The 24,980-nt window shown below is 44.4% G+C and overlaps 1 protein-coding gene across 5 annotated transcripts in view; it reads left to right on the forward strand.

Annotated features, from left to right (window-relative positions):
- The window catches only part of AFAP1 (actin filament associated protein 1), a 190,026-nt gene that overhangs the window by 133,564 nt on the left and 31,482 nt on the right, over positions 1 to 24,980 (forward strand). For all 5 annotated transcript variants that reach the window (XM_075992936.1, XM_075992935.1, XM_075992937.1 and 2 more), the window contains 2 exons: positions 11,429 to 11,578; positions 23,614 to 23,825. In XM_075992936.1, the coding sequence (XP_075849051.1) occupies positions 11,429 to 11,578; positions 23,614 to 23,825 (362 nt within the window). The remainder of the gene's footprint in view (positions 1 to 11,428; positions 11,579 to 23,613; positions 23,826 to 24,980) is intronic.

The following is a 24,980-nucleotide window of genomic DNA, read 5'->3' on the forward strand; positions in this document are numbered from 1 at the left end:
AGCATTTTCCTCTAGAATTCTAATAGTTTCATACCTTAGGTTTAAGTCTGTTATCCAGCGTGAGTTGATTTCTGTGAGAGATGAAAGGTGTGGGTCCTGCTTTAGCCTTCTACAAGTGGCTATCCAGTTTTCCCAGCACCATTTATTGAAAAGGGATTCTTTTCCCCAGCGTATGTTTTTGTCTGCTTTGTCAAAGATTAGATGGCTATATGAGGATGGTTTTATATCAGGATTCTCAGATCTGTTCCACTGGTCAATATTCCTATTTTTGTGCCAATACCATATTGATTTAATAACTACAGCTTTGTAGTATAGTTTGATATCTGGCATATTATACCTCCCATTTTGTTTTTGTTGCCTAAAATTGCTTTTGATATTCGGGGTCTTCTTTGGTTCCATACAAAGCGTAAAATTATTTTTTCTATATCTGTGAAGAATGCTGATGGGATTTTAATAGGTATTGCATTGAATCTGTAGATCAGTTTGGGTAGTATAGACATTTTAATGATGTTGAGTCTGCTGGTATGGATTTCCATCTGTTTACATCCTCTGCTATTTCCTTCCTCAGTGTTTCATAGTTCTTCCTGTAGAGGTCTTTTACCTCCTTGGTTAAGTATATTCCTAGGTACTTTAATTTCTTTGTTGCTATTGTGAAGGGAATTGAGTCTTTGATTTGGTTCTCAATTTGATTGTTGTTGGCATATATGAATGCCTCTGATTTCTGTGTATTGATTTTGTATCCTGAGACTTTACTAAATTCATTTATCAGTTCCAGGAGTTTCTTGGTTGAATCTTTGGGTTTTTCTAAATATAATATCATACCATCAGCAAACAGTGAAAGTTTGATCTCTTCTGCCCGTATTTGTATACCTTTAATTCCATTTTCCTGTCAGATTGCTGTAGCCAGGACTTCCAGCACTATGTTGAATAGAAGTGGAGATAGTGGGCAGCCTTGTCTGGTTCCAGTTCTAAGTGGGAATGCTTTCAATTTTTCCCCATTCAGTATGATGTTGGCTATGGGTCTGTCATATATGGCTTGTATCATTTTTAGGTATGCTCCTTCTATGTCTGTTTTATTAAGTATTCGTATTAAGTATCATGAAGGGTGTTGAATTTTGTCAAAAGCTTTATGTGCATCTATTGAAAGAATCATGTGGTCTTTGTTTTTGCTTCTGTTTATGTGGTGAATTGCATTTATAGATTTATGTATGTTGAACCATCCCTGCATCCCTGGGATGAAGACCACTTGGTCGTGATGGATTATTTTTTTGATAAGTGTCTGGATTCGGTTAGCTAGGATTTTGTTGAAAATGTTTGCATCCGTATTCATTAGGGATAGTGGTCTGTAGTTTTCTTTTTTTGTTGTATCCTTTCCTGGTTTGGGTATCAGAGTAATATTCGCTTCATAAAAGGTGTCGGGGAGGTTTCTGTTCTTCTTGATGTTGTGGAATAGTTTCTGCAAGATAGGTACTAGTTCTTCTTTGTAAATGTGTGAAATTCGGGTGTGAAACCATCTTGACCGGGACATTTCTTTTTAGGGAGATTTTTTTTTTTATTTTATTTTTTTTTTTTTTTGAGACAGAGTCTCGCTTTCTTGCCTAGGCTAGAGTGAGTGCCGTGGCGTCAGCCTAGCTCACAGCAACCTCAGACTCCTGGGCTCAAGCGATCCTCCTGCCTCAGCCTCCCGAGTAGCTGGGACTACAGGCACGAGCCACCATGCCCGGCTGATTTTTTTTTATATTATATATATTAGTTGGCCAATTAATTTCTTTCTATTTTTATGGTAGAGACGGGGTCTCGCTCAGGCTGGTTTTGAACTCCTGACCTTGAGCAATCCGCCTGCCTCGGCCTCCCAGAGTTCTAGGATTACAGGTGTGAGCCACCGCGCCCGGCCTTTTTAGGGAGATTTTTAATTGCAGTTTCTATTTCAGCTCTTGAGATTGGTCTGTTCAGGGAATCTATTTCTTCCTGGTTGAGCCTAGGGAGGCTGTGTGTTTCTAGAAATTTGTCCATTTCTTCCTCATTTTCCAGTTTGTGTGCATTAAGATTTTTGTAATATTCATGAATTATATCTTGTATCTCTTTGGGATCAGTTGTGATATCTCCATTTTTCTTCCTGATGGAGCTTATTAGAGATTTCTCTTTTCTGCTTTTCATTAGCTTAGCCAATGGCGTGTCAATTTTGTTTATTTTTTCAAAGAACCAACTTTTTGTTTTATTAATCTTCTGAATAGGTTCCCTGTTTTCAATTTCGTTTAGTTCTGATTTGATCTTGTTGATTTCACTTCTTCTGCTGGGATTGTGGTTGGTCTGTTCTTCTTTCTCCAGGTCTTTGAGTCATTTTGTTAGATTGTCTATTTGTGATATTTTTGACTTTTGGTTATAGGCATTTATAGAGATAAACTTTACTCTCAGAACTGCTTTAGCTGTGTCCCAGAGGATTTGATAACTTGTCTCGCCATTGTCATTTTGTTCATAGAATTTTTTAATTTCCATCTTGATTTCTTCATTTATGAAGTAATCATTTAGTAGGAGGTTGTTTAATTTCCACGTTTTTGTGTAGAAATCTGAGTTTCTGTTAGGGTTGATTTCTACTTTTATTCCACTGTGATCTGAGAAGATACATGGTATGATTTCTATTTTTTTAAAATTTCTTGAGATTTACTTTGTGTCCTAGGTTATGGTCAATCTTAGAGAATGTCCCGTGAGCTGATGAGAAGAACGTATATTCAGTGGATTTTGGGTAGAATGTCCTGTAAATGTCAGTCAGACCCAATTGTTCTAGAGTTTTGTTTAAGTCCATTATTTCTTTAAATTTTCTGTTTGGAGGATCCGTCTTGTGCTGTCAGTGGGGTGTTGAAATCTCTGGTGATTATGGAGTTGCTGTTAATCAATTTGCTTAGATCCAGTAAGATTTGCTTTATGAAATTGGGTGTACCTAAGTTGGGTGCATATATATTTAAAATTGTTATCTCTTCTTGTTGAAGTGTGCCCTTCACCATTATATAATGACCCTCTTTGTCTTTCACTACTTTTGTTGGTTTAAAAACTGAATCATCTGAAATTAGAACTGCCACGCCAGCCTTCTTTTGGCTTCCACTTGCCTGGAATACTGATCTCTACCCTTTTACTTTTAGTCTATATGCATCCTTGCAGGTTAGATGTGTTTCCTGAAGATAGCATATACTTGGCCTGTATTTTCTTATCCATTCAGCTAGCCTATGTCTCTTTAGTGGAGAGTTTAAGCCATTCACATTTATTGAGCGAACTGATAGGTAAGGTAGATTATTTTTCATTCTTTTGGGTTGGATGTTGTTGCTTTGATTTCTCTCTTGAGCCATTGTATTATCTGGCCTTTAATCTTTGGGTTTTGTTTGTTTTTATATTCGTGAGTTTTTATTATGGTGTTCCATGCTTAACACTGTTTTGAGTACTTCCTGTAGGGCTGGTCTTGTCTTGGTGAATTCTCTGAGACTTTGCTTGTCTGAGAATGTCTTTATTTCTCCTTCATATACGAAGCTTAGTTTTGTAGGGAATAAGATTCTAGGGTGGGCATTGTTTTGTTTCAGAAGAGTGAGAATCGGGCCCCAGTCTCTCCTTGCTTGTAAAGTCTCAGTAGAGAAGTCTGGTGTTATTCGAATTGGCTTTCCCTTGTATGTTACTTGCTTCTTTCGTCTTACAGCTCTTAGAAGGGCCTCTTTAGTTGATATTTTGGTCAGTCTGATGACTGCATGCCATGATGTCTTCCTGTTTGCATTGAATCTCCCAGGGGTCCTCTGAGCTTCTTGAACTTGTATATCGAGATTTTGTGTAAGGCCTGGGAAATTTTCCTCTATTATATCTTCAAATAGCTTGTCCAACCCTTGAGTGTTGTCTTCTTCCCCTTCTGGTAACCCTATCACCCTCACATTTGGTTTCTTCACATAATCCCACAGCTCTTGTACACTTTGCTCTTTTCTCTTGTTTCTCTGCTCTATCTCTGTGACTATTTTATTTAGTTGGAAGGTGTTATCTTCAATCTCTGAGATTCTTTCTTCTGTTTGATCTACCCTGTTCTTGAGACTTTCCACTGTATTTTGTAGTTCCCTGAATTGATTCTTCATTTCCAGGAGTTCGGTTAAACTTTTCTTCATTGTGTCTATTTCTTTAGTGAACTTTTGTTCTAGGTCCTAGAGGCTTTTTGTGGTTCCTTTGTGTTGGTTATTGAGTTGTTCTTGCAGGTCATTGAGTTTTCTTATGATCCACATACGAAATTCCTCTTCTGTCATTTTGGTTGCCTGATTTTGGTTGGTGTCCGTTTGTAGGGGGCTGGTGCTCCTCTTTGGAGGTGTGTTTTCCGTTTGGTTCTTCATATTTCCTGAGTTCCTTCACTGATTTCTTCCCATGTTGATCAGTTGTTGTTTCTTTCCTTTAGGTTTTTGTTTGGGTATTCACACGCCTTGTTTAGTTTCTGAGCCGGTAGGTGGTGGAGATTCGACCACTCCCTGTATAATGAGTCAGTAGGTGCTGTGAAAAGGGTTCGCAGGATGCCCTCCCTGTCAGTAGGTGGCGCTTGCTTGGAGGAACAGGCTACGCTGTTGTTTTTGTGTCCTGTGACCAGCTCTTGTTCCTGTAGGGAGGGACTCTAGTGCCTCAGGTGGTCAGTGGGGCCCTGAGACTTACAAGTGTGTCCTTTTCTCCCCCTCAGTGAGGGCTGGCCTAGGAGAGAGTCTGGGTGGAGCTGGGTTGGGTAAGCCTGCCCTCAGGCACCACCAATGCCATTAGCAGGGGTCAAAGTTCTGTTCTCTGCTTCCAGGAAAAGCTGTCAGGGAGGGGCTGGAACGGCCCTGCCCAATCAGAATATCTGTGTGTGGCGTGGGGCTGTCTGAGACCCGCAGTCTGGAGCAGGCCTCGCTTCTTTCCACCGTCCCCAACTCCGCAGCTACTCCTGTGTCTCTGCCAGCAGGCCAGACCACTCGCCACCAGGCCTCCCTGGACTGTGATGCCGGCGTGGAGGTTCCCTGCGCAGGAACGTCACCTGGGCTGGGTGTACGGCCTCCTTTTGGGAGGAGGGTTGCCCTCTAGGATGCTGATCCGCCCCTGAACGCACACACACCTCAGTAGGCTGTTCACGTATATCCCTTCTGTGCCCCTGGCAATGCGAGGCCTCAGTGTACTGGATCTGGTCTGCAGGTTTGACCTCTGGGTCCCAGAGTTCAAACTATATCCCCACCAGGGAGAGGAGTGCCAGTCCCAATTCACCCACAGGGAGCCCAAGCTGGGTCTATGTCTCTCAGCCTCAGGGTCTGCCCCGTTCTCCTGGGATCACCGTGCCAGCAGCACCTGGGAGGGCTGGCGGGTAGGGAGCTCACAGTCTGAGTTCCCCTTAGTCAGCTGTAGGGCCCCAAAAGGGAAGGTCTTGTTCCCTGGAGGTGCCTCCAGCTGGTGGCTATATTGTCTCTCTGGGGAGCTGCGGGTAGGGTCGGTGGAGGGGAGAATGAGGCAATATGGCGCCTGCCACACGGCTCGGGTCTGTACACACGGAGGTGCCCCGAGGGAGTTTGGAGCCTGGTGCCGTATCCGCTACAGGCTTACCGCTCACTGGTGGCTGCCGGCTACCATCTCTGGGCTGGTGTCCGCAGGTCTCTCCACCCGCTGGGGAGCCCACCAGCAGTCCCAGATGCAGGGGAGGGGAAAGGTGACTGATCCACCTTCCCTTCCCGCTGGTCTCCGGGTGGCTCCGGAGGTCTCAGCCTCCAGTTCTCCTCCGCAACCTCCTCCCGTGGTGTCTCCCGTGGTCTCAGGTCTATTATAGTTTCTTGACACCTTATGTCAAAGACCAAGGGGGGAGAGATGAGACGGTATGACCGGGCAGTGGGGGGCTGACTTGGGGCTGCGTCTGTGGCCTCCTTCCACCCCTGGCCACCGAGCTGCAGAGCAAGATCTTCCTAAGGCTGATTAATATTCCATTCTGTGTATATACCACATTTTGTTTATCCATGCACCTGACAACAGATACTTGGGTTGCTTCTGTCTTTTGGCTATTCTGTACCATGCTGCTGTGAACATGGATGTGCACATATAGAAGTCTCTTATGGTTTTAAACTCAGCTTTATAGGGGACAAATTACATACAGTAAAATGCACCCTTTTCGGCATACAGTTCTGTGAGTTTTGACAAATGCAGTCACACAACCATCACCACGATGAAGGTGCAGAACATTTCTGTCACCCAAGAGCCCCCTTGTGCCCCTTTGTATCCCCTCTGCATGTTCTCCAGGCCCTGGGAGCCCCTGAGCTGCTATCTGCCTTTACCAGACGCTGTTACAGGAGGGGGACTCATGAGTGTGTAGACTGCGGAGTCTGGCTTCCTTCTCATAGTGTTTGCGACTTATCCCTGTGTGGCAGGTACCAGTAATTTGTTCTTTTTTGTTGCCAGCAGTGCTCCCTTATGTAGATTACCACAGCAAGTTTATCCACTCGCTGATTGAAGGCCATTTGGGCTGTTTCCACTTTGGGGCAGCTATTTAAAATCTGTTCTAGACTTTCAGAGACAGGCTTTTGCATGGACATATGTTTTCATTTCTCTTGAGTGAATACCCAGGAGTGGTACTGCTTGGTCATGTGCAGTCTCACCAGTCTTGGTATTGTCATTTTTGTCTTGTTTTGTTCTTTTTACTTTAGCCACTTTAATAGGTGTGTAATGGTATGTAATTGTGGTTTTAATTTGCATTTCTCTTATGACTGACAATGTTGAACTTTTTTTATTATTATTTTATTTCAGCATATTATGGGGGTACAGATGTTAAGGTTACATATATTGCCCATGTACCCCCTCCCCCCCTCACCTGCCCGACCACTGATAAACGTTACTCCTATATGTCCACTTAAGTGTTGATCCGTTAATACCAATTTGCTGGTGAGTACATGTGGTGCTTGTTTTTCCATTCTTGAGATACATCACTTAGTAGAATGGGTTCCAGCTCTACCCAGGAAAATACAAGAGGTGCTATATCACCGTTGTTTCTTAAAGCTGAGTAGTACTCCATGGTATACATATACCACATTTTATTAATCCACTCATGTATTGATGGGCATCTGGGTTGTTTCCACACCTTTGCAATTGTGAACTGTGCTGCTATAAACATTCGAGTGCAGGTGTCCCATTTGTAGAGTGTCATTTGGGTAGATGCCCGGTAGTGGAATTGCTGGATCAATGTTGAACATTTTCAATGTGATTATTTGCCATTGGTGTATCTTCTTTGGTGAAAAGTCTGTTCAGATCTTTTGCCCATATTTTTATTGGATTGTTATTATTGAGTTTTGAGAGTTCTTTGTATATTCTGAATACAAATACTTTATCAGTTGTGTTTTGCACACATCTTCTGCCAGTCCGTGCCTGGACTTTCGATTTCCCTAACAGCATGTGGACTGCAGTGAGGGGTGTGATTTGTGGATAGTGGAGGCAGTTTTCCCTGAGCAAAGCCAAACTGCCCATGTGTTCATCAAGCCCGTGAGCTCAGCTGTTCTGGTGACCAATCTGCCCACCTGAGCCCACCTGCCCTTCATTGCTAGAGTGAAGCAAGTGTTTCCTATCTCTGTGACGAAGTCACCTTCTACCAAGTAGCAATCGGAACCATTAAGAACCTTGGAACTAAAACAGTCTGGACTGTTATATGACATTCTAAGGTTCACTCTCAAAGGTCACAATCTCTGCTTTTTTCATATGTGGTTTCTAAGTCAGTCCTATCTGAGTGTAATTTTAGTTCTGTCTGTCGGAAGTTATTCTGTGGAAGGTATTATCTGTGTCTTCCACAAGGCACACATTATGTGTAATCAAAACCAGGAAAGCTATCTTTAAGTTTTGCCCTGAAATAACATACAATCTCAATGTTACTGCATAGAAGGTGAGGCATGGTAAACATTGGTTTGGTTGAACTATCTCCTTGTTTGCTATTTCTTCTCCCAATGTACCTATGTCAAATTAGGTTCTTCAGAATAAGATGGATGTCTGCATGTACATGTGAGTGGGTATGTCTATGCTTAAAATGCTCTTGTTTCTTTTTAACAAGAACAACTTTCTATACTTTGAATTAAAAAGTGACCTTGGTTTAGACATCTTCTTTTTGCCTGGCATAGGCTTTGCATATAGTAGACACTATATAAATAGTTAACAAAGGAAGTTAAAGGTTTAAATACATTCTAACCTATCTCAGCTTTTATTCTTGCTGCTCACTCTTGCTGTTGAGAGATTTCAGTTAAGCCCTTTTTATCCCAGCCATGTTGTGACTCAGTCAAATTTCTCTGCTCACTGCATAGAGAAAATCCTGAACTCATACAGCTTTCTCAGTTGAAGGTAGAACAGTCCAGACTCCATGTGGTCAAAGCCACAGGGAATGACTCACAAACTCCTATTTCTTCTTTCAAGGTGGAATCCCTAGTGTTTAATAAGCTGATGCAGTGTGATTTGGGTGAATAGTAAACATCCTGGTGATACTGCAGCTGATACGAGGAACGAGAGTTGAGGTCCTGGAACCAGCCCACCTGGAGGCTGTGATGGCCACTAACCAGCGTTTCTTGTCTTTAAGGTGTAATCATTTGTTCATGGGAGAATCACTGAGTGAAAGGTCTGATGATGTTAACCCCATCGCTCCCACCCACCTAATAAAAGCCTCTAGATTCCCTTCTCTGAAGGATGGCAGGAAACTGGGCCTGTGGTAGCCATGGCCTTAGCTCAGTGCCGGCCACGCTCCAGTGGTCTGGGTCTCCAACCTGCCCATGTCCACCACGTGGGCAGCACATGCCGCCTGGGCCCTCCAGCTCTCCTGCTCTAACTGCAGCGGTTGAGCATTCCAAGATTTTAGTTTCTTTTCAGAATTCTGTTGTAAGTGCTGATTTCTGCCTTTTGTTTGATAAATAGCATCAAGATGTTCTTGATGGTTTTTTCCTCAGGTTCCCACATACTTTCACTTTTTCTTCCAAGGATTACCTAACTTCTGCTTTTGTAAAAAATTCTTTAGGGTGTATTTAAAGAATTACAGGTATTAATTAGTATCTCATTTCTTTGTAGTCAGAGTCCAGCAAGCCCTTTGCCAGCAGGAGCCAGTCTCAGTCTAACTGGGAGTAAATCAAAATCCCAGTGCGATGTGCTGAATGTCTTGTCTGCGGGGGTTGCCTCCTGCTCGTGCCCCAGGCCTTCCACGGGTGCCCGGGCATTCCCACTGTCCCGGCCAGCGGTGCCTTCTGTGGACAGCTCGGCTGCGAGGGGCTGGGTAGAGGCCACCCGCTGGCCTCACAAGCCACTGGGCGGCATCCACTGTTGCTTTTTGTCTTGGTTTAGTTGGACTGAAGACAAAATGCCACAGTGTGCCAACTGCAGCCCCCTCTGTCTGGTGTTAGCTGGGGAGCCGTGCCTAGAGACCAGGGGATTGAAACAGATTCTCAGTGCTTTGTTTTAATAGAGGGTGTGTGCGTGTTGGGGGAGGAGGGGTGGGTGGCATTCCTCTGTCCTTTGTTTCTAATGTCGCATGAGGCCTTAATCTGATTTGTTTAAACCAACACAAAAATGCTGAGACTGTGTCGTATTAGTCAACTGGGGCTGCCATAACAAAATACCGCAGGCTGGGTGGCTGAAACAACAAAAAATTATTTTCTCACAGTTCTGGAGCCTGGAAGTCCAAGGTCAAGGCACAGTCAGGGTTGGTGTCTGGTGAGGGCTTTCTTCTTGGCAAGGCAGCCGCCACCTTCTCACCGGGCCTTTGCGTGGGCTGTCTGTTGTGTATGCGCAGTCTCTTCTCAGAAGGGCACTGATCCTGTGGGATCGGAGCCCTGAGGGGAGGGTGTGGAGTGGAGGGCCGGGCAGGAGATGGGAGACACGGCTGTTGGTGTCTGCGCCATTGTCTGTCTGGGCGTGGCAGGGGCTCAGAGTGGAGAGGGCAGAGGACTACTTACCCACCGCCACAGAGGCAGACAGAAAGGGGAAGATGAGGGAAGTGTGTGCGAGTGTGTACGTGCTTAGGGAAGATGTAGGAATTAGGCCAGCAGCTTATCATGCCGTGTCCCTAGGTGCTCTTTCTCTGCAGTTACTCTGTGTGGCTTTGTGTGCACGCTCATTTGTTCACAAGAGCAGGGGCAGGGAAGGAATCCTTGGCTTTCCTTACCTTCTGGGTTCATGATTTCCAGAAAGTTGCAGACAGAACGTTGAGACGAGGGGAAAGGGGTCCAGGTGACAATCTTTTTGTCTTGGATCCCAGTCGCCTTCTCCCTGAACGTACTGCATCATAGCATAGCTGGTCTTGAGCCACCAGGACTCAGGGCCCCATGGAAGCTTCAGGAAGCCACCTTTCCCCATTAGCTCCAGTGCCAGGCCCATTATGACCCTCAGGAGATTGAGTCAGGTGAATAACTCACCTTTCCTGACGGTCGCTCTCTGCCCGGAGGGATCTTGGCGCATTCCGTTTTGGGTGCCTGCTCACGTGTACATCCCTGCAATTCTGCTCAGGGGGTTGGAGAGAGAGTGCAGTGGCCAATGCGGCAGATGCAGGGTGCCGTGGCAGCGGACTCTGGGCCTCTGTGGTGGGGGCGGTGGGGAGTGGCCAGAGCTGGCCTGAGCTGTGGCTCGGTGGCCCATCTGTGCAGACACTGCTGCTCTGCTCCTGCCGCTGTTCCCAAATGTAGTTCAGAGCTGCTAGATCTTCCAGTTTTTCAAGGGAAGCCAGAATCATTTTTATGCAAAATGCTTATGAGTTTTGTATATTGACAGTTAATTCCTGATTGAGCATTGTCCAGGCTACACGGCAGAGTGGGCTGGCACGCAGGCCGCTGACCTGATAGCCTTGGGGAGGGCAGATCGAGTGGATGTCTGGCGGTGGGCAAGAGGGCCCCTGAGGGAGACCAGTCCCCCTTCTCCCCTCCCCTCCCTGTGACCCTCCTGTTGCCGGCCAGGCTGTCGCTGCACTGGCTTCTTTCTGTTCCTCAGACACTTCCAGCTTTTTCCAGCATGACAGCTTTTGTGTCAGCTGATGTTCTGCCTCCCCGAACACTTCTTCCCCTTCAGAGGTACACGGCTAGTTCCTTGTTAATTTAGTTCTCGGCTTAATGTCAGCCCCGGGAAGGCTTTCTCTGACCTGCCAGCAGCTCTCCCACGTCGCCGGGTTTGGATCTCCACGCGATCTTTGCGCCGTTCGACGTGCTTCGTGTGGGTGAGCGCAGGTGCGTGCCAGGGTTGTGTTCTCAGCCCACTCTAGAACATCAGCTTCCTGACAGCCCTGTTCTCTGCTGGGACCCCCGTTGTCTGGGCGACAGCCCACACCAGCAGGTGTGTAAGGCACTCAATCGGTAGAAGTGAAGGGAAACAAGAAATGGGTTGTGACTTAAGCTTTATTTTCATTTTTTCCCCAGTTAACATCTACAATTAAAACATGCCTTTTTGTTGTTGTCATTCTTGACAGTGAAGAGGAAGAAAAGTTCCAAATCAGAGACCAAGGGAACCGTATCTAAAGTCACTGGGAAAAAAATCACCAAGATTATTGGTCTGGGAAAGAAAAAGCCATCCACAGACGAGCAGACCTCCTCGGCCGAGGAGGACGTTCCCACTTGTGGTAAGACGGACATTCACCGGAGATGACTGTGTCCACCAAGTGTGTTTCTTCTCTCCTGTGTCTGTGTCTGTCTCAAGTTCATCTAAGGTTCATTACCTCGAGCATTGGATTCGTGTGATCATTCCAACTGCAAGAAATGCGTTAAATGCCTACATGTTTACCTCTTATTAGTGAAAGACTTTGTAGGGGTTTGAGATGATCTCTAAGGTTCTTTCAAGATAAAAAAAAAATTTTTTCTCTTTGATCCTGTGAAGTTCTCCCAAATTCCTTTGAAGTGTTTTTAAACTGGAACATGTGCACCTGCCCTTGGTAAACAGAGGAAGGAGTACAAAGTACGGAAAACCTTCTTGGAATTAAGCTCAACTCTTTCCCTTGGGCTAAAGTAATAAAACTAAATTCTCTTATAATGTTACCATCCTCAAACTTATGTTTCAAATCCAATCTGATGACTGGCCCTCTCCCTAGACAGCTTGTATCCAGCCAGTATTGTCTGAGCAGCTAGCATTTGGTCAGGGACTGTGTTAATAAGTACCTGGTGTTCCCTGGGGACCAAACCAGCCCTGCCCTCCCATAGCATGCAGTCTGGTAGCAGAAGGAAAGTTCAAAACATGTGAGCACAGAAACAAACTTGCACTAACCAGCTCTGACCAGTAACACGAAGGGGAAGCACAAGAGGCAATGGGGGTGTTAGGAACATCTAGTTCCCTTTGGCAGGGGGTACAGCAGTCAGGGCAGGGGGTACAGCAGTTGGCAGGGGGTACAGCAGTCAGGGCAGCCTCCATGAAGAAGTGGGTGATCATTTTCTAGGCAACCAGGTTTACAAGAACCATGCAGACCTTTTAAGGAGGAAAATTTACAACTGAGAGATGGATATTTCCTTTTTTATAAAAAAAAATTAAGAATGGGCTATAATTTTCCTTATATACTGTTTATTTTAATTAATTTTTTTGAGGCAGGGTCTTGATCTGTCACCCAGGCTGGAGTACATTGATGCAGTCATAGCTCACTGCAGCCTCAAACTCCTGGGCTCACACAATCCTCCCACCTTGGCCTCCTGAAGCGCTGAGATCACAGGTGTGAGCCACTGCACCCAGCTTCCTTGTGTGCTGTTGTTGCAGCAGTGTGTACAGCTAGCGTCACAGCTCTCATCACAGCTCTTATTCATTTGACCGGGGAAAGAACCAAGCGGCACACGAAGAGTCGGAGATCAGCCTTCATTCTTCTACAGCAGGCTCAGCACACCTAGTGTTGCAGCTCTCTTTATGTCTTCCGATGTTCTCCCCTTCCTGCCCTTCTGCCCCTGCTTTTATACCCTTGGTAGGGCTCAAGAAGTGTCCAATCGACTATAAGCTTTAACATCCAATCAGCAACAGGCTTTAACATCTAATCAACAACAAGCTTTAACATCCAATCAAAAACAGTGGATTCAAAAATTACCCAATCAGGATCACGCAAACTGCGTGGCCGGAAACAGGCAGCGGCACGCGGGCCTTCTGGCTCGAGGGGTCCCGGCAGCACGCGGGCGTCTAGAGTGGCTGTGTGCGGTGGGGCCAGGCCCCAGCAGCATGCCTCTAACTGGCCACGCGCAGCACTGGCCCCCAGAGATGCGGAACTACGGGGAGGCGGCAAGTGGCCGAGTCCCGGCGCCCAACATTTTCCGCATCACTATTGCTGTGCTTGCAGCTTGCGCTCACCATGGACCCGTGACCCCTTTTCTTTGCGTAATCATCCTGTCCCCACAGCCCACCCTATTGCACATCCATTATATCCCAGGTTTTGGGTCTTATTTTGGGCATGCCTAAAGAAACATCATTTAATTCCTGCCCAAGAATGCCTAAACACAAAGACAAATTTATTCAGCAGATATGGTGCTTCAGCATTGAGAGATCACACCAAAAAGAAAATACAAAAGGTGAGCCCATGAGGTGGGGAGAGGAGTGGAGCTGGGACACGCTGTACTTGAGGGCAGGCAGGGGAAATACCTTGTTCACTTCTAGCCTTCATGGTGTGGTTCTAGGACAGGCGTCCTCAAACTACAGCCCGAAGTCCACATGCGGGTGTTTTTGCCTGTTTGTTTTTTTACTTCAAAATAAGATATGTGCAGTGTGCATAGGAATTTGTTCATAGTTTTTTTTTAACTATAGCCGGCCCTCCAACGGTCTGAGGGACAGTGAACTGGCCCCCTGTTTAAAACTTTGAGGACCCCTGTTCTAGGATGTTGTGTTGCATAATATCGATTCCTAGTGGACACGGTCAAGTTGTCCGGGCAGACACCCTCGTAGAGGGGTCCCGCTGTGGGGGTGAGTTAGGAGGGAAGGCTGATGATACCCATTACTTTGGAGCCTGGTGTATCCCAAGGTCCCTGAGCCTGGCCAGGGGACAGTTGGGTCACAGAAGCAGGCCAGTTGATACTGATGTTCTTTCTACTACCCTGTGCTTCCTCCCTAAACACAAGGCGGGAACTGAGAGGGTGGCTGACTTGCTGAAGTTCAGTCAGAGGAAGCAGCAGTAGCACAGAAGGGGAAAGTGGGTGTGTGGGTGCCTCTGGGTCCCTGTTGACCTCGGCCTTCCTGGAGCACATGGTGGGGTGGGACTGTCCCCCCTTACGTCAGCCCTTGAGACGAGATAGGAGCTGGGGTTACAGATGGAAAGAGGGACCTGTCCAACAAAAAGTGAACTATTCTTTGAGTTTTGTTTTATGAGTTGCTGTAGGTCAGTGGAAGAAATAGAAATTCTGCCATGAAAAACAATTAAACATTAATATGACAGGCAACTCAGCCTGTGGTCCAATCCCTGCCTTTCACAGAGAACACTGAGCTCATTAAGGTTGCATGACTTGCCTGGAGCCACACAGCTAACTGAGAGCAAGCTAGCCCCTGCCCAATACATGTGGTCTCCGGATCCTTCTTCTCTGAAGGAACTTACCTCTGCCGTGACTCCTAATAAACAGGTTTATTGTGTTGGTGATTAGACACTGCAGTGTTTCCCGGTGTCAGGCACTTTCTTGGAAGTAGGAAAGCTCAGCCAGAAAGCAGGCATAGTGTATCTGCAGCATCTTATACACATGAGGATTTCTGTCAGATTGCCTGGCAGACAACTCTTACCTCTGTTAAGAGAATGTCTTCTGTCCACAAGATTTTAAAACTATCATCTAGTTCTTTACTGGGGTAAGGGGGAAGTGAAGGAGTCTTTAGAAAAGTAAAGGGGGAACAGTGACCATATTCAATTATTTTAGCACAGCTGCAAAGTTCCCAGAAGAACAGAGTAGCTGGATGAAGGCCCACGAGACTGAGCCTGCCAAATTGAGCCTGCAGCTGCTGCTCGGAGAGATGAAGCGCTGAGCTGGAGAGGCTGCAAGTGCAGTGCCCCTGAGCAGAGCTCCCTGGGAGCGATTGAGAGCAGGGTTCAAATTCTAGCTCCTCTGTGCAGTGCAGCCTGGTCAGCTGTGCCCCTGAATGCTGGACTTAGGTGCGATAAGGGCCTTCTTCATGGAGACAGGTGAGGACGAGGCTCCCTGCAGGTGCTCTCGCAGGTTCGGGAGGGTGTGTGAGAACCACAGCCTGGCTGAGCGGCCCAACCCCCCCCCCCAACCTACAGCACCAGTTGTGGCTGCCTAACATCTTGTGCCTCTTGCTAGGCCTATTAGAGATACATTTAGCCTGACACGCTAGCATCTAGACAATATGATCTGAGATGTGTGCAAAGTCCCCTACCCAGAAAGGATCTTTTATTTGCCCTTCTCCTGAGCTTACATGTCCTGGCATTCCTGTTACTTTGTGAATTAAGCTACTGTCATCAGGAAATGCATTTCCATCTTTGCCTCCCTTCCCTGTACCTGTCTCCCTCTGGGGTTTGGGCTGTTACACCTGTCTCTTAACCAGCCCACTGTGTTCTGCTCTGTGTCCCCTCCAGGCTACCAGATGGAATCTTTGAAACCGTAGACCAATCACATCAATCCATGCTGAAAAACCAAAAATGTTTCTACTGTTGCCCAGTTCAGGGCCTCAGACAATCTTGTCCCCACTTCACTTTTCCAATTTCCAAGATGCTGCTGCCAGCATCTTGACATTGCTGGATTAAGAGCCAGGTCTGATTTGCTCACCTGTTGTGTCCATAGCACCCAGCACAGAGTCTGGCAGATATAGCAACTCTGTAAATATTTGCTGAATGCACAGATTTCCTTACGCAGATTGCTTAACCTCTGGGAGCCTCAGCTTTCTCGTCTATGAAATGGGATCAATACTTAAATGTCTTGGCTTTCATAAAAGTTGAAGATAACATATATGAAACACTGTGCTTAATGCCTAGCCCATAATTTATATTCAGTAAATGGTCACTGTTATCCATTTGTTAATCTGACATACTTTTTATTTAAAAAAATAAAACCAAACCCTATGCATAGTAGACCTACCCAAGGCAACAGAAACACACCGTCAGATGAGTTGATGATAAATAAGGAAGTGGGGGAAAAGGAATGATCCCGAAGTGCGAGGACAGGGCTTTGTGGAGTTTGAGTAGCCTGAGCTGAGTCCGAAGGACCTACTGGATATTTCTAGGTCCCTTCCAGCCGTAATGTTCGGTGACTTTCTGAAGCTTTCAATGACAGGATTTTTTAGTAGACATATGGGAAATTATATACTTCCCACGTTGTGTCACAATTCACCTTCACAAAACTTCGGATGATGTTTGACCGAGGCGAGGACAGCACTCTTAGTACCAGGGCCTCCACGCTGGGGTATTGGTGTGCAAGCGCTTTGGCCCCTGTGTCAAGTAGAGGACACATTGCAGGATGGCAAGGCGGGTGTTTGACGTTGGCAGGGCCATGACCCAGCTGCTGCCAGCATCTTGACATGTGGCATCTCCAGATACTGCTGCTTGGATGCCCTTGTGAAGGCCCTCTCTTATTAGGTGATCATAAACAAATCCTTACTTACTAAGACATAACTACCATTACATTGGGATAAAATGCCCCTCACAAGTGAGAGCGTCTTGGCCACATGTATCCAATGCACAGCAGCCTCTCAGGCAGACACTGTCATTTCCCTTTCTAAAGAGAACAACTATATGGAAACTTGGCCCCTCTTCTAAGAGGCTGCCCTGCCTGCTCTTCCACAGCTGCCAAGAGCCACCTGGCACCAAGACTGGAGACGCCAGATATCCACAACAGCTGACAGAGGGTTTATATCTCTTCCCCCTCTGTCTGTATTTTTTGTTTGTTTATTTAATGCTAGGCCTATAAAGTTAATTTTATAGTTCTAATGAAACCTCCTTGTGCACTCTTGCCACAGTGTTGTAAGAAACAGGATTCCCTCTTGATAATTTGGGGCAGAAATAAGTTCCAAACATTAAACTGAAATTCCCAAATTTTTGAGATATAGTAACACCCTCCCCTGAAACAGTAAGTGGGATTAAAAATAAAAATTCAAATATATATGGCGCTGCTTGCTGGGCAGGTCATTGAGATGCTCTGGGTGGTCTGTGACATGACCTTTGCGTCCTCCAGTTCTGGGCCAGGGTCCATTCCCACCTGGTCCTGCTGTGCTCTGGCACCACCTGCTGGCAGATGTGGGGATGACTTGAGGTCCAGGTCAGTGCTGATTTCATTAGCTGGACTAGGGTGTGTTGGACGGGGAGAATATCGGGGGACATGGAGGAGCCCCCTCTGACCCTAGATTCCTCAGACGAGGTTGTCTGTCTTGTCCTGCTTGGCTTGTCTGGGTCCTCCACCCAGAGAGTGGGAACACTGGGCCCTCTTTTTGTGAAAGTCAGGGGCAGTGGACTGCAGGGAGGCCAGTTGTCACGCGTGGACATGTGACTGTGGGGATGACTGTTGATGAAAACAGGTCTGTTATCCTGGGTAAAGATCCTGGATGAATTGAGATACCCTTTTTAAAAAATGAAGATAATAATTCTTCCCTGTAAGTCCCTCACATGTAGCTACCCGTTTATCTGTGATATAGTAAAGATATTTTGAAAGGTGTTAAATTATATTTTCATATAAAGTCACACTCTAAATAAAATGTGAATATATCTAATGTAATAATTCCTTTTATGGCTGAAATGTCAAGAAATTCATAGCACCTCGTGACTTTGGGCCAGATTCTGCCAGGGAAGAAAATACCGTGAGAGTCTATGCCCCACTTTAGGACTGTGTCCTGCATTTGGTTGGGGCACACTCAGGAACTGCAGCCCCCTGTGTGTGGGACCACGCATGGGAGACAGCTGTGCCCACGGGGTGAGCACTGAGAGCAGCAGGTCATGTGGAATTCAGAAATCGTGTTGTCAGTGTTTATTGAGAAGGCAGAGATGCCATCGGGCCTCCTACTTACTGCTTAAATCCCTGAATCCACACCTTAGCCTCTCGCGTCCCCTGTCACCACTCCATGTCGTCTTCTGCATCGAGGCCAGGCTCCTACGACTGGTGTCCAGCCTTCTCTGTCTTTGAGGTCACTGCGGTTTCAGGTCTCAGTTTCTTCCGCTTCCTGGTCTTCTCCAGGCTCAGCGGAGGGACACCTTGGCCCTGACCCTGCCAGATCACCTGCCATTTCCCGCTGGCTGCTCTGACTGTGATGTCTGACACACCTACCGCTTACTGCTTCTTTTTAGAAATCGTTTCTGGGCATGCTAACCCTATGATTAAGTTACTGGAGAGGATTTCTTGCCTTTCATTTCCTTTTCATTGTACCATGACGTTTGTCGACTCATGCTCATAAAATACTTAGGGTTGATGTAGTTGGCAGTAATTGTAAAGAAGTCCACAAAAATAGGCTTTCAGCATGATTGATTACTTATAGATGGCATCAGAGTTATAGATACCATGTTTCCCTGAAAATAAGACCTACCTATAAAATAAGCCCTAGCAGAATTTCTAAGCATTTGCCTAATAGAAGCCCTACCCCGAAAATAAGACCTACTGATAGGTGTGGCTACCTAGCACATCTGCACAACCCATGCATTTCGTCACGGAGCGGTAAAGAAGACGAGCAGCCCTTCTCATCTGCCCCATGAGAGCTCTATTGCTCGACATGAGAGAATTGGGGCCAATGGTTCTAGAGGAAATAGAGTCGCAAGAAATTCAGGATGGAATTCGGGTTTGGAGAGTTATGATGATGACTTAACTATATTTGAATAAATGTAGATTGTTGTACCGTACTTAAAAAAAATAACACATCCCCTGAAAATAAGCCCTAGGGTGTCTTCTTGAGGAAAAATAAATATAAGACCCTGTCTTATTTTCAGGGAAACACTGTAGCACATAGTTCTAATAGCCATTGCTCAGATGGTCAGATATTATAGTTAACTCTATGTTTTTAAGTATAGCTTTCTTTTTTCTTTTTAACAAATAAATATATCAGAACTATCGTTTACAAATAGCATTTTACAAGATGAAAATCATAGTACGAGGACCACAGTGGTGCCCACAGTTGTACTCACAGCAACACTCTTTGCCTGCCATCTTTAACTCCCAAAGGGCTTTAGGTCTAGCTTTGTTTGTGGCCTTTGACAAGACACTTCGTGTATCTGGGGGTGAACTTCCTCCTTCATAAAGTGAACCCCCTGAGACACTTTCCAGCTTTGATTCTGGAGCCTCTCCCCATCCCCCCCCCCAAACGTACAGAATAATTAGGGGCTTCCATCCAGTTTAACTTGTTCTCTAATTAGGGGCTTCCATCCAGTTTAACTTGTTCTCTGAACACAAGAGGGCAGCCAAGCCACAGGCCCGTGAGCCAACAGGCTGGCTTCTCTGTTATTTCACAGATACAGTGACTGGAGCCCCATGCAAGTGTTAGTTCCAGGAGAAGCAGTGTGTGCTTTTGTTTAGTGTGTGTTGGTGGAAATGATGTCACATTCAGCCAGATGAGAATTTAAACTTCATAAGTGTGTACCTAGTAAATTCATTGAGCAAATATAAATAATATATAATATAAAGCATCATTCTGGGTCCTGAACATACTTCTTTTTTGTGTGTGTTTATAGTGTTTAGCCATTGCTAATAAGGTTTAAAATACTTAGAACAATAAAAGAAGTAGAAATCTTCTTATAAAACCCTTTTTGAAAGACATTTTTAAAAATCAAAATTGGAAGGGTGCATTTTGTTTTGTTAACATTTTTAAGCCAGGTGTGTGTGTGTGTGTGTGTGTGTGTGTGCACGCAGACATGTGTACATGCATGAATTGAACTAGTAGCTGAATGACTTAAGTCAGGAATCCTTGTTTTATTTCTTTTTAGCTGGCTAGTCAATACTTTATATGCCATTTAACTCACTTTCTAAATCTTAAAGGAGAGTCAGTAATTTACTAGCATGATAGAGTGGTTGGAAGTTACAGCCACCCTGTGATATCTACTTTTCATGCCTTGTTATTTCTAGAAACATGCATTTTGTATTTATAACAACTGAAAATTGTACATTTCCTGTGTTTGAGGAGATATCCTTTTTAAAAAATGAAGATAATAATTCTTCCTTGTAAGTCCCTCACATGTAGCTATCTATCTGTGATATACGGAAGATATCATACCATACCAGAGGTACGAATAACAAAATTTCACATACTTTCAGTCTCTTTAAATTTCATGTGAGCCAGCTTCGCCAGTCAGACATTTCAGGGACAGAAAAGCCACTGGGTGCATCTTCAGCCTCTGGCTAGGAATCCCATCCCAAGGACCTTCCAATGCTTCCAGCATCGGAGAACTTATCACGTCTCAAGGCCACCTATTTCTCGCAAAGTTTTCATTTTTAGATAGGTTTTTTTCACATTAAGCCAAAATCTGCCTTGCTGTGGCTTTTGCCCTACTTGTATCATTTGTAGCTACTCAAAATAACCCTAAATCCTTGTCCAGTTGTTCGGAGGCAGCTGTCATGTGCCCCTTTCCCTCTGGCCATCCAAGACTGGATGGCTTAGTGACTTCACATTCTGTGTGTGAATTCCAGATCCCCACGTCAATGTTAGGTATTTGTTCTTAGCACATACTAAATTAGGAGGTTCTGAGTATGGTCTATGTTCTGTTATGAAAGCCCCCAAAACTTGTTTGGACATTATATTGCAGTAGTGGCTCTTCTTGTTTATGTGAATTTGCATTTAAAACTTTGCTGTACACAGGACAGATCCTCCAAACAGAAAATCAACCAAGAAGTAATGGACTTAAACAGAACTCTAGAACAAATGGGCCTGACTGACATTTACAGGACATTCTACCCCAAAACCACTGAATATACATTCTTCTCATCAGCTCATGGGTCATTCTCTAAGATTGACCATATCCTAGGACACAAAGCATGTCTCAAACAATTAAAAAAAAATAGAAATTATACCATGTATCTTTTCAGACCACAATGGAATAAATGTAGAAATCAATCCTAACAGGAGTCCTCATTTCTACACAAAGTCATGGAAACTAAACAACCTTCTGCTGAATGATCACTTCATAAATGAGGAAATCAAGATGGAAATCAAAAGATTCTTTGAACTAAACAACAAAGGTGACACAAGTTGCCAAAAACTGTGGGACACAGCTAAAGCAGTCCTGAGAAGAAAGTTTATTTCCATAAATGCCTATATCCAAAAGTTGAAAAGATCACAAATAGACAACCTAATGAATCGTCTCAAAGAGCTGGAAAAAGAAGAACAGACCAACCCCAAACCCAGCAGAAGAAGCAAAATCATTAAGATAAAATCAGAACTAAACGAAATAGACAATAGGGAAACTATATGGATGATTAATAAAACAGCAAGTTGGTTCTTTGAAAAAATAAACAAAATTGAAACACCATTGGCTAGACTGACAAAAAGTAGAAAAGAAAAATCTCTAATAAGCTCCATCAGGACCAATAAAGGAGAAATTACAACTGATGCCACAGAGATACAAGATATAATTTATGAATACTACAAAAACCTCTATGCACACAAACTGGAAAATGTGGAGGAAATGGACAATTTCTTAGAAACACACAGCCTCCCTAGGCTCAACCAGGAAGAAATAGAAGTCCTGAACAGACCAACATCAAGTACTGAAATTGAAACAGCAATAAAAAACCTTCCTAAAAAGAAAAGTCCTGGACCAGATGGTTTCACACCCGAATTTTATCACACCTACAAAAAAGAACTGGTGCCTATCCTCTAGAAATTATTCCACAACATTGAGAAGGATGGAAACTTCCCCAACACATTTTATGAAGTGAATATAACCCTGATACCAAAACCAGGAAAGGATGCAACAAAAAAAGAAAACTACAGACCAATATCCCTTATGAATATAGATGCAAAAATTCTCAACAAAATCCTAGCCAATTGAATCCAGGTGCTTGTCAAGAAAATAATTCATCACAACCAAAGTGACCTACAGAGTCAATGCAATCCCTATCAAATACCATCATCATTTTTCACAGATACAGAAAAAATAATTTTACGCTTCGTATGGAACCAGAGAAGACCCCATATAGCAAAATCAATCCTAGGCAATAAAAACAAAATAGGAGATATCAATTTACCAGACTTCAAACTATACTATAAGGCTACAGTCATTAAAACAGCTTTTTCCTGGCACAAGAACAGGGACATTGACCAGTGGAACAGAACAGAGAACCCAGATATAAAACCATCCTCATATAGCCAACTAATCTTTGACAAAGCAGACAAAAACATACACTGGGGAAAAGAATCCTTATTCAATAAATGGTACTGGGAAAACTGGATAGCCACATGTAGAAGACTGAAACAAGACCCACACCTTTCACCTCTCACAAAAATCAACTCACGCTGGGTAATAGACTTGAACCTTAAGTGTGAAACTATTAGAATTCTAGAGAAAAATGTTGGAAATACCCTTCTAGACATTGGCCTAGGCAAGGAATTTATGAAGAAGACCCCACAGGCAATCAAAACAGTAACAAAAATAAACAAATGGGACCTGATCAAATTAAAAAGCTTGTGCACAGCCAAAGAAACTGTCAAGAGAGCAAACAGACAACCCACAGAATGGGAGAAAATTTTTGCAAGCTATACATCTGATAAAGGGCTGATAACCAGAATCTATTTAGAACTCAGGAAAGTCAGCAGGAAAAAAATCAAACAACCCTATCAAAAAATGGGCAAAGGACATGAACAGAAACTTCTCAAAAGAAGACAGAACAATGGCCAACAAACATATGGAAAAATGTTCAACATCTCTAATTATCAGGGAAATGCAAATCAAAGCCACAATGAGATATCACTTAACTCCAGTGAGAATGGCCTTTATCAAAAAGTCCCCAACAATAAATGCTGGCATGGATGTGGAGAGAGAGGAACATTGGGACTGCAAACTAGTTCAACCTCTGTGGAAAGCAATATGGAGATACCTCAAAGCGATACAAGTTTTTTGATCCAGCAATTCCACTACTGGGCATCTAACCAAAAGATCAAAAGTCACTTTATGAAAAAGACACCTGCAGTTGAATGTTTATAGCAGCACAATTGACAATTGCAAAGCTGTGGAAACAACCCAAGTGCACATCAATTTATGAGTGGATTAATAAAATGTGGTATATGTATACCATGGAGTACTACTCAGCTTTAAGAAACAATGGTGATATAGCACCTCTTGTATATTCCTGGATAGAGCTGGAACCCATTCTACTAAGTGAAGTATCTCAAGAATGGAAAAACCAGCACCACATGTACTCACCAGCAAATTGGTATTAACGGATCAACACCTAAGTGGACATATAGGAGTAACATTTATCGGGTGTCGGGAGGGTGGGAGGGGGGAGCAGGGGATGGGTATATACAACCACAACGAGTAAGATGTGCAGCGTTTGGGGGATGGCCACGCTTGAAGCTCTTGAGGGGGGAGGGAGGCATGGGCAATATATGTAACCTTAACACTTGTCCCCCATAATACACTAAAATAAAAACATAAAATAAAATAACACTTTGCTGTGTGTGGGATTTGTTTTATACATGCTCCCTTGCCTGGGCTTCTTCAGTGAGCGCCTCAGCGTCATCACTGCGCCTTTTCTGTCTTCGGAGGGTGAAGGTGTGACATTTGTCTCCCTGCAGGCCATCTGAACGTGCTCTCCAACAACCGCTGGCGGGAGCGCTGGTGCAGAGTGAAGGACAACAAGCTTGTTCTCCACAAGGACCGGACGGACCTGAAGACCCACATTGTTTCCATCCCTCTCCGAGGCTGTGAGGTGATCCCAGGCTTGGACTCCAAACACCCCCTGACGTTCCGGCTGCTTCGCAATGGCCAGGAGGTTGCAGTGTTGGAGGTACGGTGTTGTCCGCTGGCCATACTCCACAGAGGTGCACACGGTGATTTTCCTTCCAAAAGCCAAATTCTGACTCCTTTGTCTAAATTCCTTACAAATTCCTGATAGCACCTTTTTTTTTTTTTTGATTCATTCCCTTTTCTCTCACTGCCCAATTCTGTTGGTTTATGCTTTTCGTCTTCCGTCAGTTCCTCTTTCTGAGACACACTGACGCTGCAGGCAGCATAGTGCCAGCTTTTACCGAATGTGCGTGTCGGATTTGTCTGTCTCCTTGTGTCACTTCTCTTCATATGTGTTTGCACGGAAATGAAATACACAATCTCATGTAGTAGATTGCTCTTTTAAAGCACCCATAAAATAACTTGTTTTAAGATTTCCAATAAAACTCTTTCCCCCTAACTGTTGGATGCATTTGAAATGGTGGTGAATGGTTTTCTTTGGAACATTCTTGACTTCTTTACCATCGGAACAGGCATTTTTCAACAAGCGGATTTCCTCATTGACAGTGGCCAGTGAGCCAGGTTACACAGAGACCAAAAATGCACCTTTGGTTTTTAAGAACCTGTGGCTTTATATGCATTTTGTTATTTTTTTGGCTGCTTCTGTAGAACTTATTATTCACTAAAGCAGAAAATGACAATGAAAACTAATAGCTACATACTCAAAACTTTCATTTTTGAAAGTTTTTTAATTCTATTTTTCATCTCATATGAACTTATTTTCTACCCAATATTAATTCAGGCCTTTTTACTTTTGCCTTTATCCTCTAGTTGGCATTATTATGATTAAGATGCAAATGTATACACACATACCCATATATCCATGTATGTACGAATGTCGGGTTATGGGATTTCAGATACACGTGAGTGTGTCTATGTTATATCGTCAATAGAAATGAGGTGAGGTTGGATGTGGTGGAACGGGCTGATGTGTGACCTAAATTAATTGGATATAGAGCCAAATTCTACACGGCTGCACCACAGGCCGTGCCTGGTCAGCGGAGGGGAATGGGCCTGGGGCTGCCGCCAGGGTCGAGGCTATGCAGGGAGGCAGGCAGCCCCGAAGATCTTGAATTCACACATAGGAGTTTGTTTCAGGGCCTGTGTTCACAGAAACCACTTTTCTTTTTGCTTTGACAAATGTAGATGAACAATA

This window comes from Microcebus murinus, chromosome 16 (genome assembly GCF_040939455.1).
Source record: "Microcebus murinus isolate Inina chromosome 16, M.murinus_Inina_mat1.0, whole genome shotgun sequence".
Lineage (NCBI taxonomy): Eukaryota > Metazoa > Chordata > Mammalia > Primates > Cheirogaleidae > Microcebus > Microcebus murinus.